The following is a 15,554-nucleotide window of genomic DNA, read 5'->3' on the forward strand; positions in this document are numbered from 1 at the left end:
ACTACATTCTAAACTTTATTACAACTTTTTCTCTTGAAATGGCCTAAATCGCCCAAGAAGACTTTAAACTTGTGATTTCCCTCTCTCAGCCCTCCAAGTACCTGGGATTATAGACTTACTCCCCTAGGCCCAGTTAATAATCTATGTTTTAGAGAGTTGAATATATGTCACTAATTCCTCTGTACCAAATATCTGACAAAAATCTCCAAACAAACTAATCAAGTAAATTCCATGGGTATAATAAACGTGGTTTAACGTGATGGCCTTTCATGAACAAGAAGCAATACATCCTCAAGATTGCCAAAACATGGATAAGAATCACCGTCTGCATGTACTGGTTGTTTGGGATTCTAGTCTGTTTGGATGCTCACCTTCCTAGACCTGGAGGGAGGGGGGAGGAACTTGAACTTCCCACAGGGCAGGAAACCCTGACTGCTCTTTGGACTGGAGAGGGAGGAGGAGAGGGGGGGGGGGAGAGGGAGTGGGGGAAATGGGAGGGTATGGGGAGGAGGGGAGGAAGTGGAAATTTTTATAAACAATCAAATAAATAAATTAATTAATTTTTTTAAAAAAGAATCACCACTCTAGATGGTAGCACTTTCAGTTTGGATGTGAAGTATCCCCCACAGGCTCATATGTTTGAGTATTGGGTTCCCAGCTGGTGACATTGTCTTGGGAAGTCGTGGAATCTTTAGGACATATGACCTACATAGCAGAAGTGGGTCACTGAAGGTAAGCTTTGAAAGTTATAACTAACTCTGGTTCTGACCATTCAAATTCTCTATTTCCTGGCTATCCATAAAGTGAACAAGTCAGAAGGTGTTGCTATTATTTACCAAGCCACAATACCACACCACTTACAACATGATGGTCTCTATTTTCCAAAAAGAACCAAAATCATTCCTGATTCTTACGTCAGTCAGCTTTTTTTTTTTTTTCAAAGATGAGAATAGCCCCAACTGAGCTCTGTGATGTATCTGTGAACACAGAAGAGACTGCTCCTGGCCAGGGGTCTATTTGCACAGCCTGGGCATGAGTAAGACTTAGACTTGTGATGCTAGATAATGGGAGGAGGGACATCAAAAGCAAGGGGCATTAAGTGCAGGATGTACCCTTAAGTCAGTACAAGCTGTACTTAGAGATTCTGTACTTGTCCTGGTGGGATAGAGCACGAAGTTCGACAGCAGATGTAGCATCTCAAACTAGGAAGGAAGGTATTTGACAGTTGACTTCAGAACCCTTTGAAAGTCTCCTGTAAATTGGGACTTTTTCTTATAAGTGTTAGAAAATCACTGAAGCCCTCGTGACAAAGGTAACATGACCACATATTCTTCTTTTTTTTAAACTACCATATGCCACAAATTTTTGTCTGTAAGTTTTAGCTCCAAATCTTTAGAAATGAGCATATAGCCTAGAGTAGCCACAGGAATCAGGACAGTACAAAGGAACCATGGGGAAGGGGAAGAGGAGCCCTTGAGGGGGAGATAGTAGAAGGAGGAGAATTGAGAAAACTGGGGAAGGTGAAGTAATGTCCCCTCCAAGAGCCAGAAACAAACCCCCAAGTACCAGGCATAAGAATCTTCCCTTCAAGTTAGTGATTAGGAAGGTCCAAGAGACCCCTAAAACTATATATCCTCTTGTCATTGCCCTTGACTGCCTCCCAGAACTTGTTAGTAAGACCCTATTGCTGAAGACACCATATACTTGGGACATAGCACTTGGATGAATCAAGCTGGAGCTAACTTAGAAGCCTTCTCCTTGAGAACCAGCTCACATCACACTGGAATGTGCTATGCAAGCTGCCAAGAAAGAACCAAAATCAGTAGTTCTACCCAGCTGTAAAGCCTACCAACCACAACATTGACTAGTATGGCAAGCTATCCACAATGATGCAATAGTGACTCATCTTGGGGGTTACCAAAAGCTGTCTAATTAGACTAAAGGCTTGCTCAAGAGGAGGGAATTCATGCTTGGTACTGTAAACCCAGCCAACTACCTGTGGATGGTGAGGTCATCAACCCTAGAAGAGAAACTACTATAGCCATTTTTTTTAACAAGTATAATTTCTAACTGCATTTGAAATTCCTATCCTTGTACCCACATGAAGATGTATGTCTCAAGCCTAAGAAGCTTGTTTGTTTGTTTGTTTTTGTTTTTTAGCAGAGGGATGTTATTACAGAAATACACAACAAATCAAAAGGCAGATAACCAGAAACTGCGGGGTTCCCAACCCCAGCTGACACATAAACAACTGACTCCTCCACTCAGGCTGTGAGGTAGTATCTTCCATATCTGACAGGGAAGGGACACCCGTGAAGTCACAGTGGTCATCTAACAAGACCTGTCAAACGACTGTACTGGTTGCCAAGCCAATGTGAGTGAGGGTGGACTCTCACAAGCCTCCAACCCTAGATGCAGTGCTCTAAGCAACAAATGGTTGCTGAAAAAGAAGGAATTAGTTCTTCTCACAGGCCATGGGGACGAGCTCCTGGACAGGTTACCTAAGTGGCCAGAATAAACATATACATAGGAGCAAAACTAAATAGGCTCAGCTGGCTACACACACACAAGTGTCTATGTATAACAATAATAAAGAAGAGGTAAAAATGGGAGAAAACGTTGGAGGCGGAGACTAAGGTGTAGAAATAGTGTTAAATATAGTACTCTTGTGTAAAATTCTGAAATTTTGTTGAAATTAGAATTAAAAAAGAATAGCAATAACAACAACAAAGTCACCATAGAACATTGTGGAAGGTTTTCTAGAAGGCAGTGGCCCCAGGTATGTAGGAGATGTGTTGGAGAGCTGAGAGCACCATCCACGGGTGATTGAAGGACTGGGAGTCTGCCTTCAAATGTGGCAACCAGTGAGACAATTAACCTTTCTCTCTGGAATCACCGTGATTCAGGCGTGGTTTATCACATATACATACATACATACATACATACATACATACATACATACATATATAGAATGTATATTTTATATGTGTATAATGTACCACTGTTCTCTTCAGGCAATATGACTAAGGGTAAAACAGATATGAAAACCCTGGATATGACTGTATATATTTAAGAAACAATCTTAGGTTTGAAGCTCAGTTCTGGACACTAGAAAGGCTTTGCAACCCTAGATAAAACTGAGTTACTAGAAGATTTGCAAGTATTCAGCATCCCCATTCCCTAGTTATGGTACAACATATGGTGCAAACATCACATTTGTCCACAGTTCACTGTATCTGGACTTCATTGGGGTCTCTCAGGCGGCACCAATTGCTGATAACATGCAGCAAGTACTGACCTTTTGACTTGGAAGAACACAACTCTGATATCTAGGAATTCTGTAAATTCCAATTCTGACACACTTCCTGCAGGGCTGAAAGTGGAATTTGGACTATGGTTTCTTTCCAGAGGCTTCAGGGAAACCCCATTTCCTACCAGCCTCTAGAGGCCATCCATGTTCCTTAACCTCTTCTTCCCGTTCCAAAGTTGGCTCTGGAAGATAAAGTTCTCATACAGACTCCTTCTTAGGTTTCTTCCTCTGTCCCTCTTCCTTTCTTAAGAAATTTTCTGTTTACATGGGACCTAAATGGGCAACTCAGTAACATCTCCATATTTAGGATCATCTGATTCATAACTTTAGTTTTATTTGCAAACTTAAATTCCCTTTGCCGTCCTCTCAGATTCAAAACATAAACAAATCTTTGCAGTCTCTTTGACATATAAGATAACATACCTACAGATTCCTGGGATTAAAATATGAGCATCTTTAGGGTGATATTATTTTGACTACTGCAAATATATGGTTTTATCTCATCTTCACCATTTTATTGCTTATTTTTCTTCTTTATAGAGCCACACAATACTCGGTCTATCATTATTTTGAGATATGATCAATAAACCCACTTCTTAGGGGAAGTAGCACACACATATTGTAGTGGTAGAGCTAGGATTTGAACTGAATCTGTCTGTCTCATGCTTAATCACTTAATCACTTTGTTAGCTCCCATGGATGCCATGTTTTCCTTCTTTCTTTTGTGAGCACAGGTGTGAAGTTGGAAGGCACAAAATAATCCCACACTAGTTCAGAATTACGAATAATAACGGGTTATTTTTTTAGGGAAAACTTACAGATCTCTGTCCTAGACAAGTTCTCTGCACAAACAGGAACAGGAATGGAGTCTAGCAGCCAGAAACGAGAGAGAGAGAGAGAGAGAGGGAGAGAGAGAGAGAGAGAGAGAGAGAGAGAGAGGGAGGGAGGGAGGGAGGGAGGGAGGGAGGGAGAGAGAGAGAGAGAGAGAGAGAGAGAGAGAGAGAGAACGCTTTACAGCTGCATTTACGGTATAAGAGACCATGTCCAAGTAGGCTGGTATCTTAAAGACTATTGGCTGAAGGAGCAGAATTCGTTCCCACAGCACAGGTGAACCTCCTTTCCCACATGGGGTGCATTCCGAAATCCTTAGTGAGTAGCTGGAACTTCAGCAGTACCAAATCCTATATAGACTATATATCATTTTACATATACATACCTATGATAAAATTTAATTTATAAATTAGGCACATCAGAAGATTAATGACTAATTAAACAGAAATTGAATGCATTACAATAAACCACATGTGAACACAACCTCTCTCCTGAGGTTTTCTTGGGGTTTTTTTTTTGGGGGGGGGTGGAGGGAGGAAATCTCCAGTCTTATTCTAATTAATGTCACTATGCAAGAATTCATTCCTAGAATTTCTTAGATGTGTTCTTCAGAATCCTGAGAAAAATCAGCTGAGAAATTAGGGGAAGGGAACAAGTATACTAGTTTTCCCAAATGAATGACAATTTATCAACACAAGAGAAGAATCCTCAAGATCTGTCCAGCCTTCCTTGTAGCCTTTAACACTCTGAATCTGTGTGTGCCTGGCTTTGTTTGCTCTGAATAATGACCCACTCTAGCACATAAAATAAGCATTATATACTTACACACAGCCATACAATGTGTAAGCTTCTACACATCATATGTGCTACTTAAATCCCACCAATGTTATTCTGAAAAACAGCACATTATAGAAGTAACTGAGCCTTTAAGTTGACAGTTTCAGCACACAATTCTTCATAGTTCTGTTAACCTTGCTAAAAGATTCAAATGTCAGATTGTTTATAAACAATATCTGGGAATATGGCCGTAGTTATTTCTCTCTTCCTGCTGTATAGGGGCATTGTTAACCAGGTCTTTTATGGTGTATCCTGTGTGCCAGCTTCATCTCAGTGGGCAGTTGAGTGAAGGGATTTTCTGAAGGTGTTCACTGCAACCTTTCATGAGGGTGTGGTCTATCATATCATATTGGAATAGAAGCAATCCACAGGGTCTCGTCCTCTGTGTAAACAAAAGAAGAACCTCCTTTCCAAAGCATCATATTCTTAGACCCAAATTCTGAAGTCAATATACCCTTATGATATCCATTCTGGTTTAGCTTGGCAGCCCATCTAATGAAATGTCTCTCTGTACTTAGCTCCTTCACAGTCAAAAATTTTAAAGAAAACACAATGTACATAATCCAGACTCTCTGTGAATTTTCCATTTTTACGTGGCTTATTTTTATTTATTTCTTTTAATCTATAACTATTTGTACTCTGTCTCTTTAAAGATTTTACCCTTTTTTAAGGCACTAACTTTATTCTCTATATTCCTTTTCTTCTCTCTCCCAAGCCTATGTACACTCATCTAACACTGTGACCCATTTAAAGGTCTTTTATGTCTGAATCTGTTCTATTGTGAATCTGTAATTTTTTACTGTCCAGGAAGATTTTTTGTTTTGTGCTTTTAAATCACTAAGCACTTAAGAATCTAAACTGTGACATTCCTAGGTCAAAAACAGGTACTGCCAGCTTGCCGTGCCCAGTCCAATATGGTGGAACCACTTGTGACTCTGAACCAGTTGCTCCTCTGAGCTACAGAGCATCTGAGTTGCAGGTCCACCTCTCTCCAATTTCAAAATGGTGGACGTACCATTTTCTGCTAGCTCTGGGGCCGCCAGGTAGGAGCTGCACTCAGCAGTTTAACTCTGAGAATGAGCATGCGGCATAGAAACTCTTTTCATCCAAGTTACAGCCAAATCTGACACGCAGAGCACTGCACAGCCTGGAAACATCTCCGTGTATGGGCGGCAGAAATCCGCCATGCTCTCCCGCCCGCCTAAGCCTGATTCGGCCGACTGCCCAGGTGCAGGCGGGCAGCGCTGAGCCATTGGCATGGTCTCAGAGTACTTCCCTCCTGATCCCGAGCGGGCACCCAAACATGGCATTTTAAATGTTTTAATAATTTAGGATTTTTCATGACAATGAGACACATCAGCTCCTGGCAGCACCAATCTATTTCAAGAGGAAGACGGGCAATGAAGAGGCTCCTTATGGAGTTTGATAGCCATTTGGGCAAGAAACTTCTCTTGCCTGAACTGATGCATAAACTGGACATAAAGAACCCACAGAGAGAGGACTGCTGAACGTGTCTAAAGGTGAGATGGTCTTTCGGGGTTCCTGATTCATAAAAGAGTCTGCGAGACATTCTGCAGGACACAGCAGATAATGACTGAACTGTCTTTGAAATTTCTAGCTTTGTGGAAAAGTCTACTGGATACTATGGGCCTGTAGGCTGAAGATGGATGCCCCAATGGTACAGAAGAACTTTGGGTGACTGTCCAGGCAGCAAAAAGTCTCTATCAATTCTAGAGTTTTGGAAGATGCTTACAGTGTACTTTCTGTTTACTTAGGTGATATTACATCCTTCTGGAGTCTTTGATGGAGTTGAAGAATAGATAAAAAGTAGATAAAGTTTTATTAATTATGATAAAATATAAAATAGATATAAATATTGTAACTATAATTCTTGTTTGATAACTGTTTTGTTATATGTAATTTTACTATGTTAAAGTTAAAACATTCCTTTTTATTTAAACAGAAAAGGATGTAAAAGGAAAGTGGCGGGCTGCGTTCCCACCCAGATCCTGGCTAGCTTACCCCTGAAATAATTACACAGAAACTGTATTCATTTAAACACTGCCTGGCCCATTATCTGTAGCATCTTATTGGCTAACTCTCTCATATTGATTCAACCCATTTCTAATAATCTGTATCTCACCACGAGGTCATGGCTTACCAGGAAATATTCAGCATATCTGATCTGGCAGCTTCATGGCGGGCAGCTCTCTGACTCTTCTTTTTTCCTCCCAGAATTTAATTCTGTCTTCCCCGCCTACCTATGTTCTGACCTATCAGGCCAGGCAGTTTTCTTTATTAACCAATGAAAGTAACACATAGACAGTTAACCCTCCTCCATCATTTCCCCTTTTTCTGTTTAAACAAAAAAGAAAAGCTTTCACTTTAACATAGTAAAATTACATACAGAAAAACAGTTATCAAACAAGAATTACAGTTATAATATTTATATCTATTTTATCTTTTATCAAAACTAAGGAAAACTATAACTAACCATTCTTCAACTCCATCAAAGACTCCAGAAGGATATAATATTATCTAAGTAAACAAGAAATAAGCAACTTCCAAATTCTAGAAATGACAGAGACATCTCACTGCCTGGACAGTTCTTTTGTACCGTTGGGTTATCCATCTGCCTATATTGGCAGTTTGTCAGTCACTCTCTTCTGTGTCCTGCAGAATGTCTGGCAGACTCTTTCATGAAGCAGGAACCCTGAAGGATCATCTCACATTTAGGCAAGTTCATTAGTCATTTTTCTATGGGACCTGCATGTCCAGTTCATCAAGCAGTCCAGGTAAGAGCAGTTTCTAGCCCAAACGGCTAGCAAACTCCAGAAGGAGCCTCTTCGTTGCCCATCTTCCTCTTGAAGTATCTTGATGCTGCCAGGAACAAATGCGTTTCACTGCCATGAAAAGTCTTAAACTCTTAAAACATTTTAAATATCATATTCTGCAGCTCTTTGAAGTGGTTGAAGAATACCTATCTATCTGAAACATATTTCTGTACATCTAGACAAATTAATTAATAAGATTACAAGTTTGGCTGTTATTGATGACTCTCTATTAAGCTATATTTCTTAATTATACATTTCATTATTAAATGAGCTGGACAAACATAATACCTTGATCAAAAGCAAAACTATATATATATAACAAAATTGATCTTAAGTTTGTATCAACAAACCTAGATCTATACCAATGCAAATCTCTGTAGCATATCTCTATTTAAATGTAAACAAACATTTATAAACAATCATTTAGGGAATTTGGGCATAGTTCTCTCCAAACTACTTCCTGCTTTTTGTTGGATGAAGTAATTTTTTGAGGGATGTTCAAGGTGACCTTTCAGGGGGTCTTGATCCATCAAACCACATTAGTGTGGAAGAAATCCATAGCTTCTCATCTTCTGTGGAAACAAAAGAGGAATCTCTTTACCAAAGCAATATATCCTTAGTCTCAAATTTTGAAATCAAGACATCTTTAAAACATATATGTTGGTTTATCTTAGCAGCCTATACAATGAAATGTCTCCCTGTACTTAGCTTCTTCACAGTCAAAATATTAAAAGAAAACACAATAACACACATAATCCAGATGCTCTGTGTATATTCCATCTTTATGCTGCTTATTTTTCTACTCCTTTCAATTAATGACTGTCTGCACTCTGTCTCTTTAAAGACTTTACCTTATTAAAAACCAATTCTTTTTATAACTGCCTATATTCTTTTTCTTCTCTCTCCCAAGCCTAGGTCTATTTCTGCAACATTGTGACCCAGTGAGATGTCTTTTCCATCTGAATTTGTTTTTATTGTGTATCTGTAATTTTTTCCAATCAGGACAATTTATTAAAACGAGAAAGATCGTTTTCTTAAAAAAAAGATTAATTAATTTTAAAAAAAGAGTTGGAACAATAACAGCAAAAGAAATAGATCCAATTGGCAGGAAATCATTAAGGTGAATCCAGTGTCAGCCAACAGGATGCAATCAACATCTAAAGAGAACTTTATCTAGCAGGTCTGGGCACATTGCTTTATTCTCATGTGGAATAGTCACAAAGACAGGCATGTTATATTCATAAAATACATATGAATAAACTTTAAAGCTAAGAGCCACACAATGCTTGCTCTCAGGCTATGATGGAATTAACCTACAAATAAGAGAGAAAGCTACCAGGAAAGTCCCTAAATAGTTGGAGATTAAGCAACATACTTTTCTCTAGATAAAATACTTTTCAGAAAAATGAAAAACAATAAAGTTGAGTAATAAAAGGAATTCAATGTAAAGTTAGTATTACTTTTTGTCATAAAATATTATTTAATCTTATAAATAGAAAAATACAAAGGCTTGTTAATAACATTAAAATCTTTTATGATTCTTTATTGATAATCTGTATTATCTTCAAGTTATTATAAAACTAGTCGATTAACTGGTTTTATTAAAACCTAAAGGATAGAAAGAACTAAGTACAGCTTCCTAGAAATAACACGCGATACAATGTTATATGTCCAGTGTCAAAAATCAATTATACTGGGTTGGTATTGCTGCCAGTATACAGACATAAACCAAGGTAAGATAAGAGAATAAATCTACAAAACCTGAAATGTAACAATATATGTATATGTCCCAAATACATGCTAGAAATAGAATTATATTTCAAAGATCTTGAACATTTTGATTGGCTCTGTTTGAATCATAAACAATATCTGCAATCACAATATTTATTAAATTCATAGATAGAAAAATTGAAATCAAGGGATGAGGTTCAGTAAAGTGTTGCACAAATGTGAAGAGTTGAGCTCAGCTCCCTAACACCTACATTTAAGGCCTGGTGTGGTCGTACACATCGGTAACCCAGGCACTGGGGACAGAAACAAAGTCTCTACATCTTGTGGGTAGCCAGTCTTGCTGTATTTATAAACTCCGTGTCCAGTAAGAATATTGTCTCCAAAAAAAAAAAAAGGTATAAAGTGACTGAAGAAGGCACCTAATGTTAATCTCTGGTTTTCACACAAGTGTACAAAAGCATGTGTATATATACATATACCTGGGCACGCACTCAAACACATACATGCACACACATCCCACACTCACAATATAAATCAGATTATCTATGTTACTGTTTTAGGGAGTTAGAAAAAGAAAAACTAATCAAATTAAGCAGAAAAAATAATGAATATTGGATCAAAACTCAATTAAATTGAAAATATGAAATCAGTAGGAAAAATTCCAATAACAAAATCTGATTCTTTGGGGGGAGTTAAACCTATATCTAGGCTCAAAAATAAAAGAGAGGAAATAATTATCTCACAAATATTAGAAGACAAGCAAATAAATTTAATGAAAAATTACATGCCTGCAAACTTGATAGCTTAGATGAAATGCACCAAAGTCTTGAAAAATACAATCTGCTAAATATCTACACAAAAGAAACAGACAACCTGTAAAGACCTATATCCAGTATAGAAACTGAGTCCATAGTTAAAAACCTGCCAAAGTAAAAGTAGTGGTCCCAGACAGGTCAACAGATAATTTTACTCAACATTTAAGAAATATATCTTGAAAATTCTCTATAATAATCATTCAGCAGATAGAACCAGAGGTAATACTTCCCAATATATGTATGAGGTCAGTATTACCTAGCACAAGAATTGGGGTAATTATGACAGATCAATGCCTGAGATTTGCTGGCCAGCCATTCCAGCTACATTAGTGAGCTTCAAGGTCAGTAATGAACATAGATGCAAAGTTTATCAACAAAACATTAAATCATTTAACAATGAAAAAAGCTATACACCATCACTAAGTGATGTGAAGCAGCAAGCATCTCACAAGGAAAATAAGAAACTTCACTTAGAAAGTTTTAGAAGCTTCATATTCTGTCTTGAATGAAATGTCAAACCATTAGCTGAGATTTCTGCTGTTTCCACAGTATTATGGCTAGTTTCATGCCAACTTAACACACATTAGAGTCATCCAAGAAGAGGGATCTTCAAGTGAGAAAATGTTTCTATAAGATCAGGTTATACGCAAATCCATAGGGCTTTTTCTTAATTGGTGATGGACTGGGGAGGATCCAGTCCATTATGGGTGGTATCATTCTCAGACTGGTGGTCTAAGTGAGCAAGCAGTTTGAGAAAGCCATGAGGAGCAAGCTATTAAGCAACACCTCTCCATGGCCTCTGCATCAGTTCCTGCCTCAGGGTTCCTGCCCTGTTTGAGTTGCTGTTCTGACTTCCTTCAATGATGGACTACAATATGGAAGTGTAAGCCAAATAAGCCCTTTTGACCCCACCTTGCTTTAGATCATGGTATTTTCATCACAGCAACAGTAAGTCTAACTAGGACACACAGTTCTACTTTCCCAAGTTATCATCTAAGATTCACCTCTTTGTTCTATGGCATAACCTAAGTACTTAGCATACCCCAAACTTACACCTCTGCCCTGTCCTATGTTTTCAAAGGCCATTCCCTTCACCTGGAAATCCATCCGTGTCTAGCAACCATTCACCTTCAAAGAAGTTGATAAAATCCTTCTTCTTCCCCACATACCAAGTGACCACACTGTCTGGAAGGACTGAGTCCAGTATGGATAGCCACACAAGTGTCTTGGAGCAGGGCCCATACAGAATGGACTCTCTGTGTATATTATGTGCCAAACTTAGAGCTCAGAAGTCAGATCCTGGCTGAACACAGGGAAGACATGAAAAAGTGACTTAAAGCTGGATTTCTAAAACAAGAAAGTTAAACTAAGAGCAGGGAAACAGCAACAAAAGCATCTTGACAAAGAACCCAGATGGGTGAGATAAGATAGGAAGCTAAAGAGCAGGTTCACACTGGTGTGTATGCCAACTGGGACTGAATCTCAGAGCTGGAATCTCCTGCTCCCTTCACAGAGTCCCAGGACTGATCACACTGCTCAGCAAACCTGGCATCACTGTGTTAGCTCCTCACACACTCGCTCCACCTCCCTGGCAGATGATAAACTCTGGGATGACTAGCAATGTTTCTTCCACAGAGTAGAGTAAACAGTCTTTCAAAATGAAGATCAGTAGGCATGTGTTCTGTTGACGGGATTAACATATGCCTTGGTTGGATACAAGATGGGGCTCTGGATACTTATTTTTTTCCTCTATCTTATACAAAATCTCTGGGAGATATCCATGGAGTTGCAGTTAGAAAGGAGAAATAACTGATAATGTTCTGTAGCAGGGTAGGAAGGCCATTGATGGCAATACTTAATTGCACATTTCAAAATAGGTAGCATAGAGTGTTCTTAATATTGCCAACACAAAGAAGTGATACATGTTTGAGGGGATGGTTTTGTCAATTAAGTTGATAAAATCATTATACCTGCATAGATATACTGATGCTTTACTCTATATCCTATATATTGCATATCGATTAATAATTTTAACAGTATTTTCTAAAAGTGACATGGAACTGGAAGGGATATATACAGATTTGTCAACCACAGCTTCATTGTGTAAGCCACCAGTAATACTCTGTTCTTTTAAATATGAAATGACCCCTCCCCAAAGAGTCAAATTTCAAAGACTTGTGAATACTGGTGGTTTTACTTGGGAATCTGGAAACTTTAGGAGGTATAGTGGTATATTATTTATGTTTTAATAGATAAAGTTTGCCTGAAGATCAGAGGGCAAGATCTATACAAGTCATTGATACAGGTCAGGGAATGATAACACACTCATTTAATCCCAGGACTCAGGAGACAGAGGCAGACAGATCTCTGTGAGTTCAAGGTTACCCTGGGCTACACAAGATTGAATCTGTCTGAGAAACAGAGCTCACTCAAAGGTGATCCCAGCACTTGGGATCACATGCCTTTAATCCCTCCACTAGGGAGGTGGAGACAGGAGTGATTTGGCTGGGCAGGGACAGAAACTCAGTGGAAGTGGAGTCTGAGGTTGGTGGAGAGCACTGTTACATCTCCTGTTTGTTTTGTCTGAGCATTGGTCAAGGCAAGATCTTGCTAGTGGCTTGACTGTTCTGCTTTTCGGATCTTCAGGTTGAACCCTAATATTTGTGTCTGGGTTTTTATTATTCATTCTAAATTTGGCACCCAATGATTGGGGTAGAAATTCACACACAAAAACATTTGTCTGTGGGTTTATGGCTACTGGCATAAGCCAAAAAGCTATAAGCAGTCAGAATCACAGCCCTGTTGGTGAGGTTTTTCTTTTTCCTCTCCTGGCGGTTCTTCCTAAACTCCCTGCTCAGGCTGCTCCCAAACTAGGTTGGTGCCTTGAAAGTCAGTCAGGTTTTTACTGTTCTATGCAGAAGCAATAAGCCTCACATTTTCATCAACATTATCAGCAGGTTTAATAAGACAATTGAGAATTCTTAAAGAGACAAATTATTTAAGACAGAGTTTTTTCCCACATTAAAAATGGGAAAAACCATTACAATGGAGGGATTTGGGTCACTTTATGATAATATGCTAGACAGTTTGCAAATGAAACAACTAAATGAAAAGATAACTAATTTAAATTGGACATAATGTAATGTCAATTGTAAACATTGTCAGCATTATCACTTTTGCTTCATCACTAAAAGTTGGTTCATTTGAGTGCTAAAATACAGTCCTTAGAAAAACTTCATAAAACAGACCACAGAGACATTCAAAACCAGACATAGGAATTTAATGAAGCATTGCATTATAAGGTTAGAGAGGAACAGTCTAAGGTTTTCAAACAAACTTAATATATCCAGTAGCCTTACAGTAATTGCCAATTGTAGAGGCTCTGTTACAGCTAACAGGATTCTGTTCTGTTAGATTTAAGGAGATTCAAAGAAGCAATAGTCTCATATGACATGTATTCACCTTCTATGAAGTAAATGTTAAACTTGTAGTCAGTTTGTAATAGGATTATTCCTAAAGACTGGATAGAATTAGTTAAAGGTGTTTTAGAGCCTGGTTCACAATTACAATGGAGTTCCTGGTTCAGAAAAGAGGTAAAGATTATTGAACAATGGAGCATGGAAATTTCCAATATCTACTTCTTGGAGAAAGAGAGTATGTTAGTAAAGAAAGGCAATCTGTATATGATGACCACACCCTGGATTTATGCCATGCAGCAGCTGTGAGTGTTTGGGATGGAACTGGAGAAATAGGAAAGAAAATTCAGTCACTTACTAAAAGTTATACAGGGTCCAAAGGAAGCCTTTACAGATCTCTTACAAAGATTGACTTCAGCAATAAGTAGAATGATACCAAATTCAGAAGCTAGATAAATAATAATTGAATTTCTCACTTTTGAAAATGCTAACTCTCAATGCAAAAGGATAATTAGGCTGTTAAAGGCAATGTCAGCACCTTTGGAGGAATAGATCCAAGATAAAATTAATATTGAATCCTATGACCATGATGATACTTGGATAGGAGAGGTGATTTCCAGAGGTTTGAAGAAAAGTTGAAATGTCAAGTGTTTCAGTTGAAGCAACCAAGGTCACCTTAAAAGGGATCATAAATAGGGCAATCCTGGAAACAATGTTTTCTAAGCATAATCTATTCAGAATGCCCCTACCTTCTGGATTATGCAGTAGGTATGGTAAAGGCAGATATTGGACAATTGAATGAAGGTCATTAAGAAATATTCCAGGTAATCCTTTGCTGTCTGGAAACTCCATGAAGGGCCTCTTGCAGGCTCCTGTATCAAATATGTTTCAGTAATTTCCTGCCATCATAGAGGAAACTCCTTCCCAGAACAATTAAAAAACATAATGCCTGTTATGAGAGACCATACTGCTTTGGATAATAGAAGAGCTATAGAAGAGAGAACAAAAAAATTCAGGAGAAATCATAAAGTGAGTATATTGACAAACTTCTATAAATGAACCAAGACCAAATTAAAAATATGAATAAATGACATTGCCATAGAAAGTCTGATAGACACAGGTACAGATGCAACAATTGTTTCATCAGAACCTTGGCATCCAAATTGGCCTCTACAGGACATAAATGCTCAGGTTTTAGGGATCAGAACTTTATCTCAGATAAAGAAGTGCATGAAATGGGTCAAATATATAGGGCCAGAAGGACAGAGAGGAATATTAAAACCATATGTAGCTAACATAGCAATGAATTTGTGGGTATATGATTTGTTACAGCAGTGGGATACTCTGATCAACATTCCCCAAATCTTATAAACAAACCATAAATTAATATATGTTTCTGGAAAAAATATTACAAGACATCTTAAAGAACAGTCACTGAACATTCAGGTTGTACAAAAACAGGGCAAAACAGCTGCTGATATTTCAAAGGCACCAGCAACCCTACCTTTAAAGCGGCTTACAGACAAACCTGTATTGGTTGTCATTGACCTTTAACAACAGAGAAAACTTCAGGGTTTAGAACAGCTAGTACAGGAGCAACTAAGTGGTCAGCATACTGAAGAATCAAGCATTGCTTGAAATTCTCCAGTATTTGTTGTTAAAAAGAAATTGGGAAAATAGAGAATAGTAACATATCTAAGAGCCGTTTATAAGGTGATTCAATCAATGGGTTCGCTACAATCTGACATTCCTTTGTCGTCTCTATTGCCTAAAGAATGAC

General features: G+C 38.2%; 1 protein-coding gene across 1 annotated transcript in view; it reads right to left on the minus strand.

The window, feature by feature from the left end:
• Positions 1–7,027: 7,027 nt before the first annotated feature.
• Positions 7,028–15,554, minus strand: part of Slc39a12 (solute carrier family 39 member 12) — a 120,843-nt gene continuing 112,316 nt past the window's right edge. The window contains exon 13 of the mRNA XM_085699057.2: positions 7,028–8,384. Coding sequence (XP_085555183.2) covers positions 8,352–8,384 — 33 coding nt within the window. The 3' untranslated portion in view covers positions 7,028–8,351. The remainder of the gene's footprint in view (positions 8,385–15,554) is intronic.

This window comes from Myodes glareolus, chromosome 14 (genome assembly GCF_982192425.1).
Source record: "Myodes glareolus chromosome 14, mMyoGla1.1, whole genome shotgun sequence".
Taxonomy (NCBI): Eukaryota; Metazoa; Chordata; class Mammalia; order Rodentia; family Cricetidae; genus Myodes; species Myodes glareolus.